The sequence below is a fragment of the Aedes aegypti genome, chromosome 2, assembly GCF_002204515.2.
Source record: "Aedes aegypti strain LVP_AGWG chromosome 2, AaegL5.0 Primary Assembly, whole genome shotgun sequence".
NCBI lineage: Eukaryota > Metazoa > Arthropoda > Insecta > Diptera > Culicidae > Aedes > Aedes aegypti.
Window position 1 is genome coordinate 448,716,475 of NC_035108.1, and position 21,429 is coordinate 448,737,903.

At 38.1% G+C, this 21,429-nt stretch overlaps 2 protein-coding genes across 4 annotated transcripts in view; one reads left to right on the forward strand and one right to left on the reverse strand.

The window, feature by feature from the left end:
- The window catches only part of LOC5569804, an 818,297-nt gene that overhangs the window by 442,875 nt on the left and 353,993 nt on the right, over positions 1-21,429 (reverse strand). The window lies entirely within an intron of this gene.
- On the forward strand, positions 15,624-17,662 carry LOC23687984 (odorant receptor 46a). Its single transcript, XM_011495106.2, is given in 6 exon segments — positions 15,624-16,189; positions 16,443-16,674; positions 16,757-17,038; positions 17,107-17,206; positions 17,259-17,513; positions 17,574-17,662. Coding segments are annotated over 6 exon segments (1,248 nt in total). The 5' UTR covers positions 15,624-15,870; the 3' UTR covers positions 17,634-17,662.

The following is a 21,429-nucleotide window of genomic DNA, read 5'->3' on the forward strand; positions in this document are numbered from 1 at the left end:
TAAATTTTAGAATTTAATTATTGAAGTTCAGGACAAACCACATTAAATGCCTAAATGTAGGAAATTTTCTTTGAATTTGGCAATATTTCGACGAAAAAAGAATGAAACTGGGTTAAGAAAAAAAAATCTGGAATGCAAGAGAGAATTTATTTGAATGGTATCTTTATATGAAGAAGAATCCTTCAAAAGTTCATCAACTATTTCCTAAAAACTTGTTTTCCCATGTATAAAAACCTTCCATGTTTAAATAACAATAAGAAGAATAAGTAGCAGCTATCAAACAATGCTACACCACAGACATTTTGATATTTTTTCTCATTCTGTTCTCAGTATTAGCAAAATGTTTAGACTCAGAAAGCAGATAACGGAAAAAAATTGGAACCGATAATCTACATGAAATTTGCTACAAGATAGGGGACAATCACCAGTAAATCCTTCGAAACTGAGCACTAGAAAATTTGAAAAAAAAAAGTTTTTTCCGAACTTAAAAATGATCCCTAGAATGTGAAATTTATTTTAGTGACAAAAATTCTTACGCCACATTTTGTTCATATTTAGCATCTTGAACTATGAGTAACAAGCATTTATTTATTTTATTTCGATCAATTTTCCACTTACCTCAACAATTCATCGCAACTTCTATACTACGATACTCTATATTTTTACTGTACCTAAACATTAATGTTTTGTTTTTCGATATTTTGGCAGAATTTATTTTCGTAAGGTAAAGTAAGGTAAAATAAGAATGTGTGTTGATTTTGATCGACAAAATGAAACGAGTTTGTGCAACCGTTTTTGAGTCATGAGAATTTATTTTATGGCACCATTCCAAGTATCTTGAAATTTTCAAAAAAACATCGTTTTTGAGAGTTTTTGAGAATTTCTCATGTTTAAAGTTTTTGCTTCTGACACTGTCATCTAAGGGGAAAGCAGTTAACTTTTCAACAGTTTTATTTCGAGGGACACCCTAATGCACTCCGTTCGTCTCTCCAGCCAACAGCTAGAGTCGGAGAAAGATTGCGGAATTGAGTTTGCATAAAATTTAAATTAGATTTGAACTGTGCATAATCAGATTGCTCGCGTGATGCTAAACTTACGACTACGACTGGTAATGGTGACCGCTTAACATTGTGATACACTGACTGACTGTCTGTTTGTTAGAGGTTTGGTCTCGTTAAAAACCGCGCCTGAAAAAACAACTAACGTGAAATCCATCGCACTCGTACGTCAATTATTCTAATGTGCCAATCGCCGAGAGTCGTTACTTTCTATATTGCCGAGCATAAATCTTTATTAATCTATTGGGTCCCCCCAATAATGTGGCACAGAGTCGTCGTCGTCGTCGTCACATCTCACACTCTGTATCCTTCTGAAAACCCGCAGATGTGTGTCGACTTGCTAAGCGAGAGATGAAGTCATATAACGTATCGGTTTGATTAATTTACGATTTCCTAATCGCATTGCTCAGTTCTCGCGACCCATCAACCAACAAAATCGGAGGGCACAAGAGCGGGTGGAACCCTCTTAAAGGCGGCGTTACTTATGGGAGGCGGCTTTTTGCACATAGCTGCGAATGAGTCGCACAATCTCATTAGCAGCAGCAACAGTACAGGAAATGTTCGAGCCAAGTGGAAAGCTTGAGCTTCGCGCTTGGTTTTTTTTTATTGCCACCTTCAACATTCAGACCAGATGTGCGACGAGTTCTGGCAAATGGTTACAAGGAATGGTTCTCTTGTGTCGTTTGACATGCAGTTTGTACCATTTGAAAGGGGGTTAATTGTGACATGAATGGGACGACGAATTGCATTCTATATTTATTGATCGTTTTACGACCTATTTTTACGATGCATGAGAAAATTTCTTGACTTATCATTATTTTAACGACTTATCGTTTATGTTCGATAGCGAAACAGTCGTAACTAGCTAGAAGAATTATACTTATTTTTCAATGAAACTGCCTTGTAATTTCATGTTTTAAATTTGTTGTTCGCTTTTCATCCGTAGCCGGCACATTTCGCGGAGAGTTATAAGAAACGACATCCCATGTTTGGATAAAACTGGCATCTTCAAGCCTATCATAAAACCATACAAGGGTGTCATTTTTTATGCACATCGATTTTACAATGTATTCAATATGTTGATAGAGTAGGGTTTATTTCCAAAATCTTTCATAGTCAAGATTTACAAAGTAGAAAAAAAAAAATCGGCCCCCAAATAACATCCGGTAAAATATGAAATTTTTTGAAAAAAAAAAAGATTACGAAAGATTTTGGAAAATAAGCCCCACCCTAATGTACTACGAACCATTAGTCAAATAGGTTCACTGTACAGGTCGGACTCGATTATCCGGAGACTCGATTATCCGGGGACTATTTTCAACCGAAGCATCAATTTTTAGAACAATTTTTTGAGTTTTAAAACAATGTTGGTTTTGAACAGAAAACTGCTTTTGAAGTTTGGACGCTGACGGTTATGGATTCTTGAACGTTAAAACACTTCAGGCCGAAAAAAATGCAATCGTACTTACAATCCCATATTTTAATTTCAAATCATCTTGGACATAGTGGGATAATTACCTAGAAAGAGACGAAAATAAGGAAAACGTTAGTATTTTTAATGCAATGGATGGGTGAATCTGATGAGCTCGTTTCATATATTTTTTTTGTTCGTATCAAACTGAATTAAGTATTTTAAGCTAAGTGAGGCCTTCCTTAGCCTAGTGGTGACGTTCGCGGCTGTAAAGCCAGGCTGAAAGTGTCTGGGTTCGATTCCCAATCTCTCCGTAATGAAAATTACCTTGACTTCACTGAACATAAAGTATCATCGTACCTGACACACGATACACGAATCCAAATATGGCAACTTCGGCAAAGAAAACTTTCAGTCAATAACTTTGGAAGTGCACATAGAACATTAAGCTGAGGGAAGCAGGCTCTATCCCAGTGTGAATGTCATGTCAAAAAGAAGAATAAGAAGATTTAGACTGATTAGAACGATATAAAAGTCAAGAAACGATTTTCAACAGATTCAGTTAATTTGTCTACTTCGCGGATGATGAGAACCAGCGAAGGATTTAGAATGGATTTCGATTAGATTTGTAAGGTTCGGTAATCTAATGACGCTTGTCGATTCGCAATATGGATTTCAACAGAAGCTATTCGTATTTCCCTGCAACCGAAAGACACGCACAGGTGTTCATCATTCCGAAAAGGGGAAAGGAAAAAAAACTGGTACACTTTCTTTCATCAGTCCGTCTGCATCTAATCACAGCACACGTGTCGACGATGATGTAGATGATTGCCTGACTGCCGTGGCTTCTTCTTCTACGACTTGGGGAGTCGAATGCACTTTTCCATTGCATATGCACGAGAGCGTCTCCGGTTGTAAGAGGCTGGTCTTACCGTAACAGCAGTGCGCACATACCAGGGAAAAACGATTTCGCACGATCGGCTCGACCATCACCTTCTGCTCGGTTTCTGCTATGGGGTGTGAAGACTGCCAGCCCAAAATAGGTGCAAGGAAAAGTGGATCCCATATTTCACTTTGGCGATGCATACAGGCAATTACTCTCGCTTTGATTAATCACCTTCGATTATTGGCGGTAGGCTACCATCCACCGTCCACCGGACGGGTCTGTTCCACGCCAGATGGAAGCCTCGGTGCAATATTGGAATGTAACGACGTTTTCGCCAGGGGTTCCTCAACGGATTTATGCAATTGAAACTCGGGTAGTAAGGACGTGGCCGGTGCCATTATTGACTCTGTAATCTTCATGCTCATGCATTTTGGGTAAAAAACCATAGAGAAAATCGATGAAGAGCAGTCTATCATTGTAGATACGCCCATATGATTCTAAACCCTAGAAGGTTTCGGTCCACAATTGAATCTTGAAAATACCATAATTTTAGGTTGTTTATAGAACATTGCAGAAGAGAGTAAAATATTTCTAATAATTCATCATCATCATCAAAATCATTATTATGATTATCAGAATCATGATCATCATTATCATGATCATGATTATCATCATCTTCATGGCCGTGATTATTATCATATTATCATAAAAACACAGGCAAAATATTCGTTGTTCTTTATACATAACCTTCTATGAACAACTATATATCTTCTTCTTCTTTCTGGCGTTACGTCCCTACTGGGACAGAGCCTGCTTCTCAGCTTAGTGTTCTTATGAGCACTTCCACAGTTATTAACTGAGAGCTTACTATGCCAATGACCATTTTTGCATGCGTATATCGTGTGGCAGGTACTAAGATACTCTATGCCCTGGGAAGTCGAGAAAATTTCCAACCCGAAAAGATCCTCGACCGGTGGGATTCGAACCTACGACCCTCAGCTTGGTCTTGCTGAATAGCTGCACGTTTACCGCTACGGCAACAACAACTATATAAGTAATACTTAAAAAGACGATTGCTCAAAAAAAATCCAAGGTAGAAGGAATGTTACGAAGGGCAACAGTCTGTGAAAGAAACTAAAATTTGCATAAAAGCTCCCTTTGGACGGCTAATGGTCCGTTGGTTTATGGGCCCGTATCCTGTTATCAACCGATATGAATAATTCCACGACGGTTTGGGATCCACTGCGCTGGACCGATGAGCAAGATGACGTTACGGGGTTTTTGTTTGACTTGCTACATAACGACGCGTAGGTACCATCATCAGACAGAAAGGGGAAGAAAACAGTTTTTCCTAACTCCATTTATCACTTATTTCTGTACGACGGGTGTGTGCATGTGTACGGGAATGTGCAATCTAATACGACAGCAGACGGACGTGTGGTTAGTTTTTGTTTCCGAAGTCACCTTGACGTGCTTCTTCTTTTCCTAGAAATTATGGACGATGTCTTGTTTTGGTCATTTCGAACACGCTTCTTCGGCGAACTCGGCGCACTTCAGGGTAAAATCAAACCAGCCATTTTCGCGCGCAACAATCACGGTTATTTTACGATGAAACTAAACATGGCTCTTGGAGCAGAACCCCGTGCAAACTCAAGGACGGCATTTGGCTCTCGACAGGGCTGGTAACAACTTTGTGTCTAAGAATAAGGAACTTTACAGAAACCTTATTTGGAACCAGGATCCAAACTCAAAAGATATCCAAACTTTTTTTTGTTTTTCGTAATGATCGACTGGATGAAGCAAATGATGGAGTTACTATCATCATTCATAGGCGTATAAAACATCAACCTTTTTGTCTTTTAAACCAATTTTTTTGAAACTTTGGGTGTTTCCGTTGAAACACAGCTTAGTAAATATACTTTTATGGCTGCATTTTTGACTTTTCAATGCACTGGACAGCAAGTTAAATTGTTCAAACTGACTTGCGGAAATTGACTCGCAAAAAGTCAACATGGGTGACTTTAATACAAAACATCTCTCATGAAATAATTCACAAAGCAAGTCCAAAGGCAGACTTTTGTTTAATGAGTGCTATTCAAGATATTTCTCAATTCAATACCCTGATAGCCCTATTTATTTTTCCTCTTCCAGAAACCCTTCAACGATTGATTTGGTATTAATGGATTCTAGTCACCTTCACAGAAAGAAAAATCCATGTAAATTTCAGCGTAAAATCATGCACATGAAGGGAATGCCAGATTTTTCGCAAATTTACATGACACATCGTGTAATATAACATCAACATCATGTAAATTTATGCGAATTGTCGCGTAATCGGTAAGAGCCCATGACAGATTACACTATATATAGCGGAAACTTACATGGTGCAATTGTAATTTTACACGATGTGACGTGTAAATTTGCGACATATCTGGCATTCCCTTCATGTGCATGATTTTACGCTGAAATTTATATGGATTTTTCTTTCTGTGTTTGTAGCCAACTTGTTACTCATGCTTATTTTGATTCTGATCATGTCCCTGTTACATTCCAAATATCCCATGGAGCGATTCTCAATCCTATCAACTCCACTTTCAATTATTTTCGATCCGACTAGAATACATATGAAACATATATCGATAGTAATCTTGATATTAACATTTCTTTGCAAACAAAACTTGATATTGACAATGCGCTTAAAACTTTAACAAATTCCATTGTTAAAGCACTGGGTATTGCCATTCCTAAATGTGAAATTAAATTTGAATCCACCAAAAAAAGACCGATACGGAACCAAGAAAAGACCAAACAAAAACCTTTTTTTTTTTTCAAAAGTGCAACCAGCCCTGCTCTCGATAGAAAGCCCCGAAGCAGCCTCTCTGTGTCATCGGGCTTGATTTAGCCTTCTGTGTGCACTGTTGCACTCATCATCGCGCCACTATTATCGATCTTCTCTGCTTCTGCTGCTGCTGCCTTTGCTTTCCTACCATCATTACCATTGATTAAACCTGACCAAGTGCATCGAACAAATCGATTGTTCTTCAAACGTGCGCGGAGCGTAACCAAACCTCCATCACGGCGGCGCAGTTGTAATTACCGGCCTTACAGACTGGTGCCCTCCTGGCCTGCCGATAGACCGATAGATAGTTTCCTCATCTATTACGGAGCCTATTATTGGTCCGTTTTTCCATTATGATGTGCTATTATTTTTGTGCAGTTTTTTTTGTTCCTATTATTATATTGCGCCCCTTCTGCTGCCTTGTCATAACTTCGATCGATCGACCGAGGAAGCCGTGGTGCGAAACGATTTGTGTGACTTTACAATTTTCTACAATGGCTGCGAAAACACAGTAGGCCTACCTCGCACCAGAATAACTGAACGCCAGGTTCTACTACCAAGTGCCTACTGCGACGTGCCAAAGACGTTGATAAGCAAGCCTTTGGTTGAGCCGGTTGCCCCTCGCGAAGGCTGTTCTTGTCTGCCGTGAAAAGCTTGTAAAAATTATTTATGGTCGCTTTAATGGCATTTTGCTGCTACCGATTGAAGGTTTTCCTGCTGATTCACCCGGGGTTGGCTGTGAGGGTTTATCGCTGTCCGTTATCTTGCGTTCTTGGTGGAAACTTAATTTGACGGGTGCCTTGGAGTGTTGTCAATTCTATTCTGGTGCGGTTTGTCATACCTAGTCTAAAACTTGCAAAAGCCTGGAGAATTTAGGATTACGAAAAATCGGTTTTCTATCGGTTGTACAACAGCTGTGATTTATTTGCTATCATTTTGCAACAGAAGTATCTATCAACCGCAAATTAAAATGTATTCCTGAAGAATCTTCTTAAGAACAACACTCGACAGCTTATGTTTACAATTTGGCCCTATATAATACGGTGAACCCACGAATGAACATGGAAGTCGCATAATAATGTTCGCACCATATATGGTTCAAGTGGACTACAATTCGAAACCGGTGTATCTTAAAATCCAGATAAATTCGAAACTTGGGGTCTTCAGCAAAGTTGTTCTGGAGGTGAAGAGTTATGCGATAATACCTCATTTAATTCGGATTTGACCGCTAGATGGAGCAAGTAGCCTTTTACTTTTGTTATCTCCGACATCTGAGAAGCCTGTCAATTTAGAAAAAGGGCGTCTGTTTACAAATTGTTCAGTAAGTCAAGGACTATCATTGTTCGACCTAGTTTATTTAAAATATTGCCTCAAGATGGCACTAGTGAGCATGAAACTTTTGTGTAGCAGATATCTCAGGATTCTAATCTCTTGGAGCAATAGCGTTTTCTACAAAATTATTCAGCTTGTTGATTCAAAATTTTTGTGATCAGGTGGCGCTATTGTGCAATAAACTTTGCATGCTCAATAGCGCCATCTTTATAGGTGGTCAGGATTCGAATTTTTTTTGGCTAGATATCATTATTTGGCCTATAATTTCATAATCGGAAGGTTTCAAAATATTCTATCGGTGCAATTTTTCCCATACATTTTGTATGGGCTGAAATGTGTAAAAAAACGCGATTTTCATTGATTTTCATAGGCTGTATATAAAAAAAGCTAAAATTTTTAAAACTTTTCGATTATTAAAATATAACCCATTGAAGGTAGTTTTTGTCAGTGCTCACCGCATCTAAACGAAGGCGCCACTATATATGGGGTTTAACATTATGACAGCACTGCTGTTCTGTCAAACACACAAGGCTACGGTGGCGCTATCTATGCTTTCCATAGCGGCCGTTTTGGGTATTTTAATGGTCCATTACTGAACTCTAGCGGAAAATCATAATCTGCTGGTTTAGACATAGCGTGCTCCTAATCAACTATGCCGAAGATGGTTTTTCTCTGTTTTTCTATATTAAATCTAGCTAATTTTTAGTCCAAGCTACGATTTTTTTATAAGAACTGAATACTAAGAAAACGACATAACGCGTTAATTTTGAAAACGAAGTAAAAATACGTTTCATGATCATACGAACATTGTTTTGTATGGAAAAAAAATCAATCAAGTTTTTTTACGTCGGTTTTTGAATTACGCTATTTTTATCACGTCTTTTTTTATTAAGGCGGTTTTTTTACATGGTACCGGGTATTTCATAAATCACCATCATCGATCATCACCAATTTCGACCAAATATGCAATCACTAAAACATGCCAAACCCAATTTTTTTATGACTATTGGACCACCACTCGGCCAATGCGATTCCTGTGATTGCAAAAGTCATGATTTTCCTTGAATTTTTAATTTGTATCTTAGATATAGAGACATAACCTCAATTTTTTTACAAAGAAAATCGATCGAAGAGTCCAGGAAAAATGAAACTGTTTTACAATGAAATAAAATATATTTATTTTCAATTTTGACACTTTAAATCGATTTTTTATCGAATGAGTATGTTTATAGTTCAAATTTTTTTTATTGCACTGTGTTTAGTAGTCATTTTTCTGTTTGAAACACTAAACTCCCCGAGGTGTTTCGATCAAATCGCGAGAATTAGCGTTTTGAGTAAAAATTAAGTAATAAAGCATTTTGCTTTTAGTCAAAATGCTATAGCGTCGGTGTTCCCTTAGTGGACGGTCCCCTATAGTCGCACTAGTGGCGTTTTACGGCCGTTTCACTGGTAATTGTAGCAAAATATAAAATGAGTATAAATAATGAGTTAATTAATTTAATAACCATGCGGATTGGATTACCGAACAGCTCTATATAAGTGTCAATTTATGTAGCAAAATAATTTTTGACATGAAGATCAGTAGCTATTTATCTAAGTACCATTGACATACTGCTCGATTTTGTTCAAAAAATGATCGAAATAAATAGTTTTGCTTAAAATTTTAGCTCCCTTGCACCTATAGTTAACCTATTGTTCCTATAGTAGCACTACTAAGAGAAACTATTTTGTTATTAAACAAAATAGTTGATAAATTAGGAACTTTTTTACATCAATCGAACGTTTTTGATCCACACTTCAAAGGAAAAATATAAAAGTTTTGTAAAAATACGGTTTTGATTTGTGTTTTGCCTATTCCGTGAGGCAAGTGCTACTATAAGAACAGAAATAAGGCGGCATCCACAAATTACGTAACGCTCTAGGGGGAGGGGGGAGTAGGCTCAAGCGTTACGGTTCATACAAAAAATTGAAATTTTTCATACAAAAAGCGTTACGGAGGGGGGGAGGGGGTCAAAAATTTCCAATTTTAGCGTTACGTAATAAATGGACGCCGCCTAAGGAATAGTGCTACTATAGGCACACATAGTGGCACAAGCGATAATAAATACAAAAACATGAGTTTTCTTATGTTTCATAATTTTTCCACAAAGCCAAGATAAAAAGCTTTCAGATGATCTAAAAATAATTCCGCAGGCTTTATTTTTCGATTTTATACGAATATTTGTTCTTAGCTATGCGACTATTGGTACATCGATTCTATTGCTTAATTTTTACTCAAAACGCTAATTCTCGAGAATGGCTCAATGCAAAGTTAAGGTATCTCGGTTGTTTAATTAAAACAAAAACCTATAGACTAATAATAAATAACAACAGTGTTGCCAGTACATCATTTTGATCACAAATTATTTTTAATATATGTTTTACAGATTAGCCGTTAGTAAATTGTTCGAATAGAAATTTTTTTCAACAAAATATTAGATTACAGTGTTGCCAGATATGAAATTTTTAAATTAAAATAGACCAATTCTGTTGATGAGTGGTTAAATTGAAGAAATAAAATTTTAATTTCCAAGACTTTCTTCGCATATTTGACAACACTGCAACTTTAAACTTAGCTAGATTAATATTTATTTTTGAAACTACAACTGTTTTCAGTTTGACATTATTTTTAATAATTCAATTAAAAATCTGGTAACACTGTTCACATTTCCGCCGTGGAATTTTTATTGCATGACTTCGAAGCGGCTCTACGTAAAAAAAATAAATTGAGTCATTTTTTTTTTTTTTGTCAAAATTTCATATTTTATGTAATTTTAGCTTAGCTTAGCTTAGCTTAGACTGACTACACATATCAATGGTTGCTATTCCGTGATTGACCGAAGACAGTGAAAATGCACAAAGAATCAACTAGAAGTTCGGCTGGGATTGGCCATAATCTTCTTCAGTGTGCATAATTCAGTGCCTCTATTTATACAGGGTCAATAACGGCGCCGGCCACGTCCTTGCAGTCAGGTGGGACTGGGGGAAGGAATGTTAGTGTGTAACCTTTGCTATTTGGACACCGTGTTTGCCTCTGCATCTCCACAAAGGTTACTGGGAGGGATGTTTGTTAATGGGGAGGATCGTTGGGTCACAGGATTCACTTTGATAAGCGATTAGACCATGATAAATAATGATTTGTGAGATATATACATGCTTATAAGTAAATATAGAATTAAATTAAAATTTATTTTGATATGAACAATTTCTATGTAGAGGAAAATTTTGCTGACACTTGAGGTGACGAACCATTCAAATATCTAAATATAACATTCCTACAGCTGTCAGGACGAAAGCATGTGTTATTATATTTTACTTATTTGAAAATAAACAAAAAACTTGATTGGTTGGAACATTATAGAACACTCTTATTCTCATGCCGACACTTACAGTGGCGAATCATCCAAAGTTTGTTGAATAAAGTGAACCTTTCGCAAGTCTACACTTGTAGTGTCGAACCATTCAAAGATTTTTTTAATTACAAAAATAAAGGTAAAAAGGGGTGTTCTGAAAATAAAAAAAATGTTAAACATAAATAATTCATGAATCAGAGTTTGTGTCGACACTCACAGTGACGAACCATTCATAGTTTGTTGAAAATTCATATTTACGTCCCACCATTAAAACGATTAAATGTGCAGTCATACATATTTTATGGATTAGAAATAGTAGCATGAAACGAGTTCACCAATTGATCCGTTATCCTTGACTGAGCAGCCACAATCCACTCTCAGCATCACTCGTTTGCTCGGCTATATAAAAGCATTCAGAAAAAAACTGGCGCACGACCCGGAAAGAAAAAAAAAATTGACAACTGAAAGCCCGAGTTCTTGACGCACTGCCCAGGAGCAAGCGTCAAGGTCGAAGGATCAAAAAGAACTAACCGATCGCGGCACTTTTCACTTACTCTAACAGAACTAATCGATCACGCCACTTTTTCTCTTACTAGACCGACGTGCGACATGTTTGAGCAAGCGTCAAGGTCGAAGGATCAAACAGAACTCTATTTCATATTTTATGTAATTTTATATGCAAAACTCGGACTTCCTCTAAAGATTCTTCCGAAAATTCCTCAACGAAGTTTTCAGCTCTCCCGGAATTCATTCTAGAATTTCCTGGGGATTTTTTTTTATTTCCGTACAAAGTGGGCCGAAGGGTCTCAGATTTTCATGAAACTTTTTTTTATATGAATAAAAAAATTGAGAAAAATTCAGGGTCTCAGGAAAACTCAGTTGGATTTTTTTTGTTTTCCTCTGCATCGTAGAAACAAAGTTTTTTTTTATGAAAATGAAAGCAAATTTTCTCAGGAATAAAAAAAAATATTAACTGGAAAAAGTTTTCCACAAAACTTTCCACCTTTCTCAACGAAAAGCCGGAAAACTATGCTCCAACTCGTGGAAAATTTTCAAAAAAATATTTTAGAGAATATATAAGCTTCAATCGCTGAAATTTTTGAAATGGTATTTTTTTTCGTTTTTGAGTTATGGCCAATTTTGTAAAAAATGTGCAAATGTACCATTTTGAGTCTTTTCTTTGAAAAATCATAACTCAAGAAAGAAGCATCGTAGAAACAAAGTTTTTTTTATGAAAATGAAAGCAAATTTTCTCAGGAATAAAAAAATATATTTACTGGAAACAGTTTTCCACAAAATTTTCCACCGTTGAGAAAATTCGTAAAGAAAAGCCGGGAAAACTATGTTCCAACTCGTGTTATTTTTTTTCCTGAGAAAATTTGCTTTCATTTTCATGAAAAAAAATGTTTCTATGATGCTTCGTTCTTGAGTTATGATTTTTCAAAGTAAGTAGTGTCAGGGGAAAACAAAAAAAATTCCAACTGAGTTTTCCGGAAAAATAGGCTACCCTGAATTTTTCTCAATTTTTTTTTATTCGTTTATTGATGAGCCCTGCCTGTGGAAGCAGATCCATGAAAATCTGAGACCTTTCGGCCCAAACCCGTACGGAAATAAAAAAAAATCCCCTCCTCTCAGATTTCAGATTGGGACATATTTAAGAATTATATCAGTCATTTCTTTAAAGATATCTTCAGAAATTACTATCGAAATTATCGGGGGAGATCTAAGGCTTTTCTTAAAAAAAATCTTTTTTTTTCGATATTAACCAGTACATTTCTCTAAGGAAATCATCAATAATTACACTAGAAATTACTCCCGTATCCTGCAATATTTTTCCAACATATTTTTACAGAAAATTTCCGAAGAAGTTTCCGAAGAATTCAAACACAAATTATTCTTGGATTTTTTCAGTGAATTAGGTAGTTTAGTGATGAAAACAATTTTTGGTAGCTTGATCGAAAGCGCACAATTTGTTATTGTGCTTCAATATCTTAATATAGATATTACAAATTATTAAAATAGATGACAGTTCGCCCGTAGTAAAATTTGCCAAGGGATGATTCAAAAAAGATTTCCATATTAATTTCAAACGCATTTTAAAAATAGTTGCAGGGCACGGAAAATTTTGAAGCTGAGGGTTCTGATTCTATTCTATCCCGTTAGTACGAATGTCGTCAAGCCGAATGCCGTGAGGCTGGGTTATTAAGCAGAAAATGGCCGATAGTTGTAATGAATCGCCGGAAGAATTTTAAGGACGCATAGATTGTTAGTTGTTAGATTAGGATAGAACTATTTCAAAGGGCTAACACATTCATCACTGTTTTTTCCTTCTTTTAATCAAAGGCAGTTCTTTCTAGCTATATTTCACAGCAATTGTAGCAGCTCTCATATTATTGATCAATAACGGCGCCGGTCAAGTCCTTACAGTCAGTTGGGAAGGCTAAGGAACGTTATAGTGTAATGATCGTTGCTTCTAAAGACCGAGAATACCTCTGCATCTCCACAATCATCACGGGACAGGTGTGGTTAGTGAGGGAGGAAAAAGATCTGGGAGTAACCTTTGGTCGGTGATTCGAACCAGTTTTGTTTCAACCGCCGCGAATAAAACCCGATCGAAGTGTAGTAAAAAGTAACAGTGACGTAAATAGTGAACAGTGTAAAGTAGTGAAGGGAGAAATAAAGTGTAGTGACTGGCAGAATCAGTGGTGTAGTTCCTTTCATCCAAAAAATACAGTCCACCCCGACCCGACCGGAGTTGGCCACGGTTAACGCGCCAACACCCCCCTTAAGACCCTTCGTTCCTTGCTACGACTATGTAGAATATGTTTATTTATCAGTTGAAGAGTCAACCTTTATGACTGTGAAAAAAAATTTTAAATCGAATGACTAGTTTTAGAGTAATGGCTGTACAAAAATCTGTGTAACGCAAATTTTTAGCATCGTTTCGTGACAGTTAATCAACTCAACCCTAGATATCCTGCAGGATTCTCTACGGGAAACAATTGGTTACAGCAATGATAACTGTAGCATTTTTTTGGTAACTTACTGAGCTTCATAATTTTTTGCTTGACAAATTTCTGGAGAATCTTTATTGAGGAATTCATGAGAGGGTTCCAAAAGTTTTCGTGGAATTTACCCTAAGAGAACTCATGGAGTAACTATTGTGTGAAACCATGAAGAAATCGTTGACGTAATCCTCATAAAAATGGTTAGCAGAATTACTTAAAAAAATCGCCGCAGTAACCATTCGAGAAATTTATCTGTGAAAGTCTGTAATAAATGATAAACAACTTACTTCAACCTTAGAATAAATCCCTGTACATTTTTACGAAGAAAACTTTAACTCTATAGAATAATATCGCAGGGATCTTTGACGTCTCGAGAGGTCAGAACAATATTGGAACATCCTGAGATATAATTCAGGAAAAAATCTCAAAATCCATTGCTAACAGAGCTGCACAAGTGTTTCCCGATCATATGAATGAATGAACATCCAAACCCCAAACCAGCACTACTGCACGGGTAGAAATCTAAACCCAAAAAACAATATTATGACTCATGATATCATGATTTCAGTGTGTTTTTATCTTATGAAAGACATCATGAATTGGACTCATGAGTCAGATTGCCGTGGCGTAGCGTTATGTTTTATGGCGTGGCGTAATACAAGCGTTATGTTTTTTGTTCTTGATTGCTCGGAATCATGAATCTAATGCCTGAAATGGTAAGTTGCGCATCCGTATAGATCGACAAAATAAAAAATAAAATAAAAGAATAAGTGCTACAATGAGATTCGAACCATGAACCCTCTGATCGAGAGCCACATACTTAACCACACAACCATTTTGTCCTATTGATAAATGGGTGATCAATCTGAATGAGTTGCAGTAAAACGCACCGCTGAGTGTAGTCAATGGATCTTCTTCTTCTTCTTTCTGGCGTTACGTCCCAACTGGGACAGAGCCTGCTTCTCAGCTTAGTGTTCTTATGAGCACTTCCACAGTTATTAACTGAGAGTTTTTGGATGTGTATATCGTGTGGCAGGTACGAAGATACTCTATGCCCTGGGAATCGAGAAAATTTCCAACCCGAAAAGATCCTCGACCGTTGGGATTCGAACCCACAACCCTCAGCTTGGTCTTGCTGAATAGCTGCGCGTTTACCGCTAGGGCTATCTGGGCCCCAATGGATGTTACGCTTATGAAGCATCATGATTATGACTCCAGGAATCATGATTTGAGGTCCTAAAAACAACGAGCTTTTACTTCCTTTTCGCATTTGGAACGAAGATGCTCTATGCCTTGGAAAGTCGAGAAAATTTTCAAAACCGAAAAGATCCTCGACCGATGGGATTCTAATCCACGACCCTCAGCTTGATCTTGCTGAATAGCTGCGCTTTTAGCGCTTTGGCTTTCTGGGCCCCTATCGACCGATTCAGCTGTTATATTTTGAATGGGTTCAAATAATCAGCAATTAGCAAGCCATCTGCATCAAATTATCTCTAATCGAATGCAATTATGCAAAATATAGATAGCTTTATAATATCTCCATTACTTATGGATGAGCAGAACGTGATAATTAGCCTAATAACCTAGATCAAAGGCTTACGCATGTGCTTTCCTTCTGATTTATATAATCGGATAACCATTTTCTACTTTTCCCGATGTATGTAAACTATTGATGTGCAAGTTGTAAGAATCTAGAGAATACCATCGACTGTCAGGAATGGAATGGAACAGTTTCTCCTTTGACTCTAGCACATGAAAGGAAATAAATTGTATTCAGACGAATCAACTAGTCACTGCCGCTGATTATTATATCCACAATTGATTAAATATGCATTCAAGTAAATCACTATCCATCAACCCAGATTGATTTTTTAAATATCGAACCATATAACCGTGTAAACAGCCATTCAGTCCATGGCAATCCGCCGATAGCGAAGCCCCAGGATGGAACTGTCCTACCATCGAAGTCTACCTCCGGAGTTGCAAATCATGCCCTTCCAGCTGCGTTGCATGGAGCTGATAGGACTTATTGGGCCCAAAGGGCGCTTCTATCGATTCGTTCTGGCATTTGGCTGGGGAACGTTCGTCATTCTGCTGCCCAAGTCGGTCCTTGGGATTGGCAGTTCTGAGCTGGACGCCATCATCAAAGGTTTTGCGGAATTGCTATTCGAGGGAAATCTGTTCATTGCTGTGGCTTCCTTGGTGCCGAAATTGCCACTCGTCAAACGACTGCTGCACGTGCTAAGTGAAATCTTCCGACAAGGTGAGTTCTGAGGAATTCTTCTATGAACGGTATGTAGCAGGGCTGGTAGTGGAAAGTGATGCCAAAAAAATTTATTTCGGTATCCAGATTTGAGAAAACGGTAACGAAATAGTGATTGACGAGTATCAAAAAAGTGACTACAAGTATCCTGTGGAAACATTCTCGAAAACTTCTAGGTTTTGTCTTCACTTCGATACCAGCCCTGAAATTTTGATTGATCGATTTTCAAATTTCTCGTTTTCTCCTCCGCAAGCAACGCACGATAAGCACGACGCCAAGGACCACTGCTACGCGTTGATTTGCGAGCAGAATTCCAAAATCGACAAGTTTTGCAAGTTCTACTTCATCTACTGCTGCTTCGGACCGTTCGTTTTCTGCATTCCGGCCATGGTTACCAGCTATGTGCGATACTTTGACACCACCAACAACGGCACCAATGCTAATGGATCGGAACATCTTCGGTTCGAACTTCCCATGGAACAAGAGTAAAGCCCGAGAAAACCCAACGATCGATCCGGTCGATCACCATTGATCAGGTTTCGTTTTTGGTTTCGTTTGTTCCGTCAGATTCTACTGGCTACCAATTCGCACAAATTTCGCATGTTACCATCTCTTTCTGGCGCTATCTCTGTCGGCCTATTGCGTCTGCTCGTACATGTCGGTGATCAAGGTTTCGACGCTGCTCATCATGATCAAATACTGCTCATTAGTCTACCGATTGGTGGCGATTCGGATCCGAGAATTGGGAAAATAACCCCCAGGACGAAAACAGGACGATACGGATGAGGATGAGCGGACGAAGATGGTGATGGTGAAGGAAGTCGTCGAGATGCACGAAAAGGCTTTGGAGTCAGTCATGGTCGGGTGAGTGAGAGGGGTTCGATCCTCGTTAAATCCACGATTTCTATACTTTTCAGAGCGACCGATCTGGTAGAGAAGGTAATCAACATCCCTATCGCAATGCAATTTATGGCATGCATCCTATTCTGGTGTATGACCATGGTCTATGTCTCCACGGTAGATACTAGAATCAAATTTTGAGAGTACGTTCTGAAGTCACCTTTTCCAGAACATCAATTTCAACTTGTTCAACGTGATGGTTCTCTTTTGGTTGTCTTTGATCGAAACGTACGGGTACTCGTACTTGGGGACGGAGTTGAGCGAAGATGCGAAAGCCGTAGGCCACGCCGTCTATGATCTACCGTGGTATGAAGATAGCGCTCAGCTACAACGATACTACCGACTGATGATCCAGCGTTCCCAGCAGAACATCGGAGTTACGGCGGCCAAGTTCTTCATCGTCGGGATCGAGAAGTTCGGAAAGGTATTCATGGAACATCCCAACATTGTAGATACTTATATCGATTTTTCTACCTTATTTCAGGTCGTCAATCTCTCTTATTCATACTACCTAGTGCTCAAAGATGTTCTGGACCGGCTTTGATTACAATAAACAGAATTCTTTAAACTCAATAACCAGCCAAAGTACATTCCCAAGAAATCCGATTGCGATGATCACGTCCCCATCAATGCACCGTTACAACCGCCCAAGAATGCGCCGGCCAACAAACCCACCACCGGCCATAATAATTCTTCAAAAACCCGTTTCCTCCCGTAGCATCGATCGTTTTAAACTGTAACTGTCCCCCCCTTCAGGGGAAGGCGATAAACGCTTCCGATTTGATCTGAATACTAACTACGTGGTCGTTTAGAAGAAACCAGTTGCAGTCGGTGGCAGAGCAGAATTCCCGACCGCTAATCCGAGCGCTTAGCAGATCCATTAATCGAAGAGAGTTACAACCTCCCGAACCCATCATAGGCATTAGTTTTACGACCTACCGGACTTGGTGCACCTCAAGGGGGAGCAAGCGCACGCGTCGGTCGAGGATTTGGAAAAGGGCTCGCATCTTCATCGATTTGCCGGTGCGGTTGCACATCGGGATTGCTCTGAATGGCCAAAATCATTTGAATAGATATTTTGAGCTATGAATACTAAATGTCCATTTTGAATTAAATGAAATAACGCGTTGTCTATAATCAATAAAGTTGTTAACCATAAATTGGGGTACTTTATGGGCCATTTTTAGTCTAGTGGTAAAGTGCATTGCTTCATAGCAAAGTCATGCAGAGGGTTTCTGGGTTCAATTCCCGGTCTATCCAGGATCTTTTCGTAATAGAAATTTATATATCTTCCATGGACATAGCATATTATTGTGCCTGCCACACAATACTTGAATACAAAAATGTCAACTTCGGTCAAGAAAGCTCTCAGTTAACAACTGTGGAAGCAGTGTTGATAGACTCACACTCAAATCACAATCGTTGAATTCTCCAGCGAGAGTAATCTCTATCGCATAACTCACGCCAAGCATGGGAAACATTCACTCGAATATTGCATTTCTCTCGCTCACATCCACAAGCGGTCAAGAGCGAAATTGTCGTTTCTCCGACCAAGCGCTTTCTTCTTGTTCGCCGAGCGACAAGTTAGACAAAAACGGCAACATAATGATTCACTACCGATTCCTTGTGCCGAACGCATCCGATTGCTGTAGCGAATGATTCTTTACATTCCGATTCCGCACGAGTGGCATTCGTTTTTGAGAGCTGAAGAGCGTTCACTGACTGGTAATACACAAGGCGAAATGTTTCAGTGAACGCAAAATCTGTACATTTCGCAGGAAGCTTTCAGTGATCGAATGGCGAACGCGTTCTTTCGTGTCTCCAATTTGAGAGAGGATAGGTGCTCTCTCCGCTCCGTATATCTTTTCATTTTCGGTTTATCTCAATCGTTTACGATTCGTCGGGATTGCGCTCACCCTAGTAGCGTTCGGCAGTCATTGAACATTCGGTGGCAGCAGATAGGTACTTTGCAGATATTTTATCGGTAGCGTTCGGGTGAGTGAGTGAATTTCCCCATGCTTGACTCACGCATGAGATTTTGATGCAAAATTACTTGCTCACCCTCATGCCGTCAAAAATGATTCAATAATCGGGAATCTGTCGAAACCCAATGTTATTGTCTACATTCAAAAAGTTTGTTATTATTTCTAACAGAAAACAAAGAATAAGTGCTTTGCGTGAGCAATAAACATTGGCAATACAAGCTAATGAGTAAAACGGATGAGCCAACTCATGCATGATTTTTCGACTGTTGAATTTTGTAAGCTACAACTCAAGCATGAGACATAAGAATTTAAAATTTTGCTTTTAGAACACTAAGCTGAAAAGCAGGCCCAATGCGATCGTAATGCCAATAAGAAGAAAAAGAAGCGACTTTCTCTACAGATTCATCCGCATATGCTGTCCGTTTATTCACATTGCCAACTCAAAATCGATTCATTATTACGAATCATTATCTCAAGATTTGAATTCGATTACTTTCAAGATTAATTCGACTACTACTAACTAACTCGAAATGCTCTCTCCACTCACCTCCTCAGTCACTTTCAACTCATTCTCGCCTCGCCTCTCTAATGACCCTTAGTTCGTTTTCGATACGCTCTCTACTCACTCACAACTCACTCTTGATTTATTCTCGACCAACTATAGTATCATTCTCCAATTGCTATCGATTTACTCATCAAAAGATTAGTAGATGTACTCGCCAAAAGTCTCATTTTTGGCTTACTACCGGTCTACTTTTGAGTCCCTCTATATTAACAACCGATTCATTTTGGTTTACTCAGCATATTTCTATTTCAATCGAGCTTTCTTCTAGATAATACATTCAATAAGAATCGTTTCGATTTTCAAGACGGTTTTTACTATTAACAAATTTTAGGTTGATGCACGATTCTCTTTCGTCTCACTTCCGGTAAACATTCTACTCTCTTGTTTTACTCTCAAAAATGGATCAAGAGTAAATCTTGAATGAGACTCAGAGTTACACATGAGTAAATCGATAGAATGCCAAGAATGAGTACAGCATTACTATGAAATGGATCAAGAGTTGAAGAGCAGAACTCGCTCTCATTCTGCTCTTCAGCTCTAGATCCATTTCATAGTAGGGAAAGTGTACCAGTTATGGCCATAGTGGTTCCCTATTTGGCCATACGTGAAATTTCGATAGCTTTTACATTTTGAATATTTTTGAATGTTTAAACACCATGATATACCTTAAATCTTACTACTAAAACACACAAAACCATTCAAAATGTGGAAACATTCAAGTAATACCGTATGGTGAAGTAGGGAAACAATATGTCCATAACTGGTACACCTACCGTAATTCTGTACTCATTCTCGGTATTCTATCGATATACTTATGTGTAACACTGAGTCTCATTTAAGATTTACTCTTGATCCATTTTTGAGTCCTATTCGGCTAGATCATTTGAAATCGATTTCTGAATATTCTTGATTTGATATTCAATGCTAATATATTATACAAAAATTATATTAAAATGCTCAGCATATTTTGCGATCCATAATACACCAAATTGCGGGTAAATTAAGAAGAAAATAGGAAAATATTTAACGGTTTATTTGCTTAGTGTGGTTATAACTACACACGATACTTTATAAGATGCTTAGTATTTTTATTCGAAAATAACTTTTTTTGAGATCATTAGTTTCGATGATTTTTAGTAGATTCTTTCAGCATCTTTCATAGATCATCTATGTAGAAAAAAATTGGCGTGTTCCGAATGAATGCTTTTGAATTTTCGTTGCGTTAGCCAGATCTCTTTACAGGATTTCAGACATGATCCTTGAAAAGTTTCCTTGTGAACTTAAATGCGGATTTTTAGCGAAATCCTTAGAGAATTTCCTATAAGATCCTTGTTGGATTTATTGCAAGAGTTTGGGAAAAACCACAGCAATTATCTTGACGGATCTCTGACGAGCTGTTTAGTGGATTTATATCAATAGCATCGATCACGCCAGAAAAACAGCAAGAAAGTCCAGATATCATATCATATGGATTCGAATTGATTTCCACTCATTTTTAACTCATTCGGCGTCTTAACTGAGTATCATTTGACTCACTCAGGATTATCACACGTGACAAATGGGTTCATGTCAGTATTTCTCTACTCTTTTATAATTTCTTCGTTGCCATAGTTCTGGTGCGCGTTGATAAAAATTGAAAAGGAGTGCATAATCATTCCCGGCGACGCTGTTATGTGGACCAACCTGGAGGTGATCCGTTTTGGCTCCTAAATCGTATCTCATTATCGAGTCTCTGTCTCAGAATACATCCTCGACCAGTGGTGAAAAGGTTCGCATCACAAAGCACCTGA